Source organism: Mustela lutreola, chromosome 13 (genome assembly GCF_030435805.1).
Source record: "Mustela lutreola isolate mMusLut2 chromosome 13, mMusLut2.pri, whole genome shotgun sequence".
Taxonomy (NCBI): Eukaryota; Metazoa; Chordata; class Mammalia; order Carnivora; family Mustelidae; genus Mustela; species Mustela lutreola.
The window spans coordinates 56,927,544-56,938,139 of record NC_081302.1 but is presented as its reverse complement, the minus strand read 5'-3'; the positions used below and the strand labels follow the sequence as shown (position 1 = coordinate 56,938,139).

Below are 10,596 nucleotides of genomic sequence, written 5' to 3'. Positions count from 1 at the left end.
AAAAGTGGACTTGAGTTCTAGCCACAGGTCCACTCTGACACAGTGAAGAACTCACCTTGGTTTTATCGGCTTTGAAATATACATCTCTTACTTCCCTATTTACGGTAGGAAATTACCGTTCAAGCTTGCTTTCTCAAACATTTAGCAAATGTTCTTCCCTGCTGGCAGGATTGAAGGTGTTTTCTAACACTAGTACCCAGGGGGTCGAACTGGAGCATTTTGTATCCTTGGAGTGGCCTTGAGTTAACTTCTAAAAGGCATGCTCTCCCTCTGGGCCTGATTTTCACACATACCTATTATATATGATCTATATTTCACATATATATTATAAACATTCGAATCATTAACACACTGTCCTTATAAAAATATACACTTAAAGAGAAATCCCCCCTTGTCCCGCGCCTGTCCCTAGGCTCCTCCCCGGAGGCAGTGCTTTTAAAAGACTGGTGTGTTTCTTGATGTTTTCCTGTGTTTATCCTTGTATGTGCTCATGTGGAAATATATATTTTGCAGGGCGCCCAGCAAGGACTCCTGATTGCAAGGTTGTGAGTCAAGCCCCATATTGGGTATGGAGCCTTTCCAAAAAATGAATCTTATTTTTATTAATATAAATAGGACCTTACTATTAACACTTTTGGAAGTTGCTTTTTATACTTAATGAAACCTTTCCAGTCAACATATTCATCTAATTTTTAACTGTTGCAGACATTGTATAATACAGACAAGTCATACTTTATTTATTTTTTCCCTGTTGGACATTTGTTTCCAGTGTTCTATTTATTTTTTAAGCTAGGCTTATCGATGTATATTTTATATGAAGTTACCCTTTTTTTTTTTTTTAAAGATTTTATTTATTTGAGATAGAGAGCAAGTGAGCACCAACTGGAAAGAGGGAGAAAATCTTCAAGCAGACTCCCTGCTGAGTATGAAGCCCGACTCGGGGCTTGATCTTATGACTGTGAGATCATGACCTAAAATCAAGTTGGCTGCTTAACCATCTGAGTCACCGAGGTGCCCCAAAGTCACCTTTTAAAATGTGCAAGTTTCAAACACACACACACACACACACACACACACACACACACACACACACACACTCCTGTAACCACCAGGAGTCAGGACTGCCATCATCCAAAACGTTGCCTTGTGTCTGTGGTCAATCCCTCCACACTCTCAACCCCAGGCAAACACTGACCTGTGTTTTTATCCCTCTAGTTCTGCCATTTCTGTAATGTCCCGTGGATGGAAGCACACAGATGCAGCCCTAGGAGTCTGGCTTCTGTCACTTGGCACAGGGCAGAGGCGATTCATCCAAGTGACCGAGGTGGCAGGTCCTCCATGTTCGTGGCCGAGGAGTGTTTCTGTGCTGAGCTGCACCGCTGTTTATCTGTTCACAAGCCAGTGGACATTGCAGGGTGGGGGTGGGGGCGAGCGGTGGTGGTTTCAGTTTTAGGTTATTAGGATGAAAGCTACTATAGACATCTGTGTACAGGTTTTTGTGTGCACACAGGATTTCCATTTCTCTGGGGGGAAATGCCCATGAGTGATATTGCTGGGTTGTACGGTGGTTATGTTTAAATTTTCAAAAAACTGCCCAACTGGTTTTCAAGGTCCCTGTATGATCTGCATTCCCGTGGGCAATGTGAGAACGTTCTGGTGGTTCTTTGTGCTCATCAGCACTTGGCGCTGTCAGGTCCCAGAAACCGTGGCCATTCTGATAGGTATACAACATTGTCTTGTGGTTTTGTTGGCATTTTTCTCAGTCAGTGATGTTGAGTAGCTTTTCATGTGCTTATTTGGCCATGCATATCTTCTTGATGAGATGTACATGTATAATTACTGCCTATTTTTTAATTGGCTTATTGTTCTATTATTGAACTTTGAGAGATCTTTATACCATCTAGATGCAAGACCTTAGTGTCTTGTATTTTCTCTTCTGTAGGATTTTTAAAGGCTCCATTTCAACATCACTGATGAGAGATCATTATTTCTGAAGTGCTTTCAATAGTTTCATGGTACCCTGGTATCTCTTTGGAGATCCACACTTTGACAAATAATTTTGTTATTTAAACTGCAATATATTTGATATCTAACATCCTCTTAGGTATACAACATGTTGATTTGATGTGTTAATAAATTGTGAGATGACTGTCATTGTAGCAACAGTTAGCTCCTTTCACATCACAGAATTATTTTCTGGGGAGATTTAGTTTCTTAGCAAATGTGATGACTATAATACTGTCTGCATTCACTACATTATGCATTAACTCTAGGACTTATTACTACTTGCAAATTTGTACCCTTAAACATTTCTTCTACCCCACCCCAACCCAGGGACCACCATTTTACTCTCTGCTTTTATGAATTTGACTTTTTTGATTCCACGTAAAAGTGAATGCCATGTTTGAGACTATTTGTCTTTGGAGTGCCTGGGTGGCTCAGTGGGTTAGAGCCTCTGCCTTCAGCTCAGGTCATGGTCCCAGGGTCCTGGGATTGAGCCCTGCGTCAGGCTCTCTGCTCAGTGGGGAGCCTGCTTCCCTTCCTCTCTCTGCCTGCCTCTCTACTTGTGATCTCTGTCTGTCAAATAAATAAATATTTAAAAAAAGAAAGAAAGAAAGACTATTCATCTTTCTCTGACTTATCTCAGCATACACCTTAAAGGTCAATACGTGGCAAGATTTTCTTCTTTTTCATGGTCGCATAATATTCCTTAAGAGTTTTCTCTCTCCCTCTCTCTCTCTCTCTCTCTCACACACACACCCCCCCCTCACATCTTCTTCATCCGTTTATCTGTTGATGGGTACTTGGGTCGTCCCATTATCTTAGCTATTGTAAATAATACTGCAAGAAAATGGGCACACATATACCTCTTTGATATTCTGTTTTCATTTCCTTTGGGTACCCATAAGTGGAATAAGTAGTGGAATAAGTAGATCTACTTTTTAATTTTTTGAGAAACCTCCATATTGTTTTCCATAGTGACTGAAACAATTATGTTCCACCAATTACGTATGAGGGTTCCCTTTTCTCCACAGCCTTGCCAATGCCTGTTATCTCTTGTCTTCTTGAGTTTAGCCATTCTAACAGGTGTGAGGTGGTATCTCATTGTCGATTTGATTTGCATTTCCCTGATGATTCATGATCTTTTACGTACCTGCTGGCCATTTGGAGGTGGTGTTCCAGCTGTTCCAGATTTTTCACCTGTGAATGGTACTGCCGACCAGTGGCCAATTAGTCATCACCAACTGAGGAGAAAGATACTGAATGCTCTCTTCAGCCTCAGCTCCTAGCTAGGTCTTCTAGTCTAGCTAGGAGTTACTGGGCCTCTATTAGTAAAGTGCATCTGACCTCATTTAGCTCCTGCTCCGTATTTATTTGTTAAGAGTCTGCAGTGGTGGAAGGATAAAGGATTGGGACTTCAAACCTCTAACATGTAATTCACTAAGGTTGGTTTCCACTGTCACTTCAATTGGATTATATTAAAGAAATGTGTTCAGGGATGAATCAAAGTAGAAAAGCATGCTGCAAAGAAGGGAGCAACTAGGTTATTCGCATCATTTTGAACTTGTGCGTATGACTGAAGGAGGCTGGTCCTGCCTAGCTGTTCATCTGTTCCACCTGGTCCCAGGCAGCAATGACCTGCCCTCCACATTCTTCTATCAGACCAAACTAGATGTGACCTGTCAAGCCACACTCTGGTACTACACCAAGCTGTGTCTGGGAGGACACTGCAGGTGTGTGTGGGATCTCACTCCAACCACCTTGCTAAGTGATACCCATGCACTTGTTCTCCCTGTACTTCCTGCCCTCTGAATCATGAACTCCTAGACCCCCGTTCGAAATCCACTGCAGGGGCAGCTTGAGGAATGCTTTCCTGACTCCCCGAAGATGTAGTTAATCACTTCGTTCTCTGTGCCACTTCCGTATTTTATGCATTCAGTATATGATAAAGTACTTTCTACATGGCACACAGTGTTCTAAGTGCTTTACATATATTGACTTTTTTTTTTTTTTGGAACTACTTATGTTCCCTATACCCTGACAGCAGCAGCAGGATGGCAGTTAGCTGTGCAACAGAGAGGGCTGGCAATTCTCCCACACCACAGCACCACCAAGAGTCCCACCCACGGATCTAAAGACAGCGCTGATAGACGGACTCGCTCAGCTTTCACCAGTTCTGTGAGGTAGATACTTTCAATGCATCTGCTTCACAGAGGAAACAAAGAGACACACAAAGCAAACAACCTGTTCTGAGTGAGCTGCTTTGAACCCAAGTAGCTCTTAAAACATTCTGTGTTTCTATTGCTGCACCTGATACACTATGTTGGCTGGTTGTTGGTTTCTAAATCCTCTTCAACCCTAGGAGTTTCTGGAAGCAAGGGCCTGGTCGTACTGAGCTCTGTATTCCACGACTTAGCAGTCCCAAACCGATGGGACTTCCTTTGCGCTTATGAGGCCACAGCAGAGGCCCTCAGCTGTGACCAGCCAAATCACCAACTTTCTCATATGCCTGGCTGGCTAGAATCTAAGTAAATCAAGTACACTGGCCATCTGCAGTCATTCCTGGGAAATATCTCCTCTGAATCTAGAGCCATGAAAAAAAAAAGGAACACCATTCCATAAAAACTCCAGAACCTCAACAAAAATTGGAAACTAATCTCTAAAGGCAAAAAAAAACCTCAGGCAGAACCCAGAATAAATTCTTTTTGGAATCAAGAAAAGACATTAGTGAGAAGTCAAACACAAAAGAGTTATAGGTCAATCACACCTCAACAATATTAATAACAATAATATTCAAACAACAAAAAAACCAAATGGAGACTCTGGGCAGGTGAATTACACCTAAGGGCATTCAGCAGCACTGGACCCAGAAAAATACACTCAATACACGTAATAGTAACAAGAGCCGGCACTGCCAAGTGCTTTTCTGGGATTTGAATCTGGCTCTGCCCCCGACCACCCTGGTTATGACCTTGGTTAGGTTCTTCAGCCTTTTAGTACCTGATGTTCCACATCTATAAAAGGCAAAAAGAGACCCATGTTTTAGTACTGTGAGGATTAGATGAGTAACAGGAGTCAAATGCTTTTAGCACAGTGCCTGATACACAGCAAGGATCCAATGAACAAAAGCTATTTTTCTTCCTGCATATTTAGTAACACAGGCAGAGAACTGCTGGCATGTAAGGCACACTATTACAAATACCCATCACACTTTGCTCCTGGTGCCTGGCACCCAGAGGCCATTTGGTGGGTTTTCACAAAATGAATGAATGAATGGCCCAAGTGCTTCCCAGGCTTTTGTTCAAGGAAAGAAACCAGAATGGCAATCAGAAATAAGGCTAACAAGTCACAAGGACTAGGCCAGTGAACACTTCAATTTAGCATTCTATTAACGAGATCAATGTGTTACAGACATCCACTGTACGTGTTCGTAATAATGATCCTTAGGCATTGTATAAAGCCTCTTGTGTTTTAGGAATTTTTCAGTGGTTAAATTAGATTCAAAGAAGTTAAAATTAAGTATACATTACTGCATTCAAATGCTTTAAAAATTGGAAATCCACGCAAAGCATGAACGGCAACAATGAATTAACTGGTATATTCTGATTGATTGCAACACTCAGTTCACACTTCACTACCCACACAGTGTTGTATCCGTCTACATTGTCTATTTCCCACTAGACTGTGAACGCCTCTTATGTCTAGCACTTTAGTACCCACAGTGCCTGGGACAGAACTGTGGTCAGTAAATATCTGACAATAACCTGCCGCTGGCACCATGACCACACCACATTATGGCGTTCAGTCCAGCAACATGTTCTTTCGGTGTACTTCCATTTCCACAAGACAACAGAAACCTCCTATCTTAAGATTTTTAAATATAAACTGCAACATTTAAAAATATGGTACACTTTAAGAAAATTATTCTTTATAACCCTAAGATTTAAGACTAACTGACCTGACAGAAGATAGTTTAAACTGGAAGCTAAAGCATCTAAAATGCCCCTTTTTAATTCAGATGATTTCTAACAAAGTCAGATAAAAGCTGCTGATTTTCTTGTAAGAATCCATTAAAGGCTTATACTGCTGTCAGATTTACACAGTACTATTGTACTATGGATGGTGGTACTTGCTCAAAGACCAAGAAGTGGGAAGAAGAAAAGATAGAAGTAGGTGAAGGAAAGGAAGATTAAGAAGCAATCTCTGACTGATCCTCCTAATAAAAATATTAGGCTCAGGAACCTACTCTGGACTCATGTCAGAAAGAAAACTGAGCTGAAAAGAAAACCAGCTTATCGCCTCCTGGACTCTGACACAAACACTAGGGAAAATGGCCAATGTATTGGGACGAAAGGTGGGTGCCCAGCCCAGCAAGTGAAGGCCGACTATAAGGCAGCGCCCCTTTAGCCCAGTGCTCCAGCCTCCTACCACATTCCAAAGGCTCCTTAACTCTTACGGAGGTCGAAGTAAGGCCACTCTAAAGCTGTGCACCCTTCCTGGGTACCTGAAGAAGAGCAGAGATGAAAACTGTAGGAAGGGGATCTTGACTTTAAAGTAGGAAGCTGAGTTTTCATCTGTCAATGGGGAGGTTTGGGTGTTTGTATTAGAGATGCCAGAGGCAAACTCCCTCGTTCTCACATCTTCCGGGGGTCTGCACCATTTTCCTGGAGGGAGGATTTTTCGGGGGTGGGGGGAGATGGGGCGTCAGGGGAAGGTTTCTGGAAAAGTACACTCTGGTATTCACTTGGCCCACAGGTAGAATTTTCCCCAAAGGCGATCAGGTCTCATGACAGTGTGTTGGGCAGGAAATGGTTCTATAAAATGGCCATTATCTACCTCTCACAGCTATTTTTGAAGATTAAATGCAATACTTTAGAGCATTTAACACACTGCCAGGCACATAAGGGCCTGATAAGTGTTAACTCTTATTTCACGGATAAGTACCAACAAGGATGAAAATAAGCTCCAAAGAAAATTTGTTCACAGACCATTAGGAATAACTCCAACTCTACTGAACTCCTTAAGGGCTGCTTATGATACAACAGAGCAAAAACGGTTTTCTTTTTTAAGATCTATCATTTTAGAAGTTACTGTGGCAACATGTAATTTCAAATCTTTCCAATGCCCAGCAACCGTAATATATTTATTACCATTTGTTGGTTAAAACATCCCTTAAGTGAGTATAACTAGCAGAGTTTAACTAAATCACCTATGAAACATGGCCCTCCTGTGTGCTTAGGATGTGACATCTTACCAGATGTGCATCTCTCTTACTAGCTTTCCTCTCTCAATCTCACAGTGGTTATAAGGGCTGAGGACTCCTACTTCCTGATAGTTGGCTGTCGAAAGCGTGTTTATAGAGCAAGCGAGTTCTGAAATAAAAAAATAAAAGAAGCCAGAGAGAGTCTCCTTCATTACCAGTAGCCGTATTTTAGTATTAAATAAGAAAGCAATTTCAAAAAATCTAATCAGGAGTGGTACCAGTCTACCGCCTAGATTAGCTATGCCACTGAACAAGTAACAAGTGTTTAAATGACTCAAGCAGATACTGTCAGGTGTGATGAGGTAAAAGATACCTAAAATAAGCTAAAGAAACCAGACCTGGCAGAAATAGCAGAGCAGAGCTTCTGAGGAGACACAGCCCTGCCCGGAAGCTCTGCCAGCAGCTACACAGTTCAATCTGGCAGGCACGGTCACCATAAAAACTAAAGACAGAAGGAGAGGACACAGAGGTCTCTTGCAGGGCAGGGCCAAACGTCAAAAAAAGACAAGGTCTGCGGGGGGAGATATATGCTATGAACCAAGCACATGACAGGTTTCCAGAATTCTCAGTTCTATACTGATCGGTCACACCATTATCCATCTGCTCCCTGACACTGAGTCTCTGTCAGAAACAAAAGTAAGGGGGATACATTTGGTTCCTGCACCAGAACAACATTGAATACCACTCTCCCTCATCAGAATTACAGTTTACAGTGGGAATGCAAAGGTAGACATTTTCTCAAAGCAGTTGTACTCAGCCTCTGCATGATGGTGTTCCCTGCTGAAAATCAAGTAATACAGAAAAATATTTATCTCAAAGGATAGGTTCCTCTTTGACTGGCTTTAGTTATGTAACAGTTTCTTAAATTTCTGGCATTCGTTCCTTCTTGGTTGGGCACATACAGAAGCAGCTGACAAAATGAACAAATGAAAAGCAACTTTTCCTTGTGTTTAATTTGTTACACTTGATCTTAGCCAAAAGGCCAAGAAGCAATTAACTTGTTAAAAGTTTCCTTTGTTTGCTCACATGGTCTTGTTTGTGGGTAGGTTTGTTTTTGTGCCTGCCTAATACATATCGGCCTCACCCCTACAACCCTCCCTTAGTTTGTCAACATCATTCTTCAGGCGACAATCAATATCTGCCAGCTGAGTATGAAGCAAAATTCTGGAACAAAATCAGTTTCTTTTTTTTTTAAAGATTTTATTTATTTATTTGACAGAGAGAAATCACAAGTAGATGGAGAGGCAGGCAGAGAAAGAGAGAGGGAAGCAGGCTCCCTGCTGAGCAGAGAGCCCCATGCGGGACTCGATCCCAGGACCCTGAGACCATGACCTGAGCCAAAGGCAGCGGCCCAACCCACTGAGCCACCCAGGCGCCCGACAAAATCAGTTTCTGAGAAGCTTATAATCTGGATGGGAGAGACAGATCTTGAATTACTGGGAAAATATTTAATTTCTGATTCTTTTAAAAACAAAATAAAAGAGGGGCGCCAGGTTGGTTTAGTTGGTAGACCACGTGACTCTTGATTGTGGGGTAATGAGTCCAAGTCCCTTGCTGGATGTAGAGATTACTTAAACAAATCAATCTTTTAAAAAATAAATAAAAGCAAATAAAAGATATACTCATTGGCCAAGATTTTCCCCATTTCTCATGTCACTAACAGGAAGGTTAAATATGCAAGCTAATAATGAAAACTGCTATCTTAGGTACAAACATAAATGCCCTCTTCTTTATTAATGGGTGTGAATATGAAGCATGATCTCCTGTAAAAATAAATAAATAAAGAGAACTTTGTTCTTTGACAATTTCAGAATAAGGAACTTTGGTTTTTTATTCCCTTTAAGTCTTTCTGTAGTTGACCGCTTTTTTCTGGTTTTGCCATTCACTTCCGCTTTGTATCACCTCAGATCCTCAGAGAAAACAAGGACAGAGTCCTCATCTAGAAAACATTTCCTAGTTTGACATTTTAAAAGTCAATATTTAAAACGAAAAACCTTCTTAACCTCCCCAGCCCCTCACCCCCTTCTGAATAATCTAGGTTTAATACAAGCCTATAAATAAATTTTTTTCCTCAAAAAAAAAAAAACAAAAAACAAAAAACAAAAACACCTTGAGTAACTTTACAAGAATTACTGTTTAAAAAATTTACCTAGGGAAATTAAAGTTCCAGTCATTTCACCCCTACAACAGACGGTACTCAAGTATCTGAGTCTTGGCAGTGCTTCCTCAGCGCACCGCCCTTTAGTTGTTCTGCCGGCATGCTGGCCAAGTCTTCTTAATCACTCTTCTCTTCTCCTTGATAATGTCTATACTCTGGCTTCAGCTCCCATGTGTTTTTGTGGGTCCCTTTTACATTCTGAACGCCAATTTCTTTCAAGATTTCCTTTAGGTACCCCTAAAAACAAAGACAATCCAAGATGAGACTTTGAAGGTGAAACAAAATTTAAAATAAAACCATACACCAAACCCCACTCACAAGTAACACAAATTATGATCTTGAAAGCTCAACAAGATTTCTCTATAAATATGTTCAACAAACTGTCTCTTGGTTCTACACATGTAGTACATACTGTGTTAAAGATACATTCACTTGTATTAAAGGGATTGGAAGTGTGGAATGCCAATGACCTGAGAGCTTGAAAAAAAAAAAACCCAAAAACGTTCCGATGAAAATACACTAGAAAGTTACTGGTGCTCACTGTTTACTAAGATGACATAGTATATACCACGTGTAATCTTCCCTTGTGTTCAGTAGCTTCATTCAGTTCACAGTTGGACAGGGTTATTCTTGGACTAGAACCAGTCATTTCAGAAGAAGGAGCACATATACAAAAATAACAAATATTTTGGGGATGATAATATTCTAGAAAGCAAGCACTTGACAGGCATTCAGAATTCTCAATTCTTTTTTTTTTTTAAATATTTTATTTATTTATTTGACAGAGATCACAAGTAGGCAGAGAGGCAGGCAGAGAGAGAGAGGAGGAAGCAGGCTCCCTGCTGAGCAGAGAGCCCGATGTGGGACTCGATCCTAGGACCCTGAGATCATGACCTGAGCCGAAGGCAGCAGCTTAACCCACTGAGCCACCCAGGTGCCCCAGAATTCTCAATTCTAAGGTGACTTTTCAAATTTGCTATCAGGCCACTTGTTTTTCCTGTGTAATAAAGAAGATTATCCTTCATCTTTAGTATTGTTTTGATCTTAGCCAAGCTTGCCAAGACAGGGTAAGGAATAAGAAGTGATAATAAGCCATGGTAAAAGCCATGGGGCGTGCGGTTCTCTCATGCTTGGCTCCTCCAGAGGAAAGAGGTAAGCTGTGACACAGGATAGA

The 10,596-nt window shown here is 41.2% G+C and overlaps 1 protein-coding gene across 1 annotated transcript in view; it reads right to left on the bottom strand.

Annotated features, from left to right (window-relative positions):
- Positions 1 to 8,966: 8,966 nt before the first annotated feature.
- GTF2F2 (general transcription factor IIF subunit 2) overlaps positions 8,967 to 10,596 on the bottom strand; it is a 152,297-nt gene continuing 150,667 nt past the window's right edge. Inside the window, exon 8 of the mRNA XM_059143962.1 lies at positions 8,967 to 9,659. Within this exon, the coding sequence (XP_058999945.1) occupies positions 9,540 to 9,659 (120 nt within the window). The 3' untranslated portion in view covers positions 8,967 to 9,539. The remainder of the gene's footprint in view (positions 9,660 to 10,596) is intronic.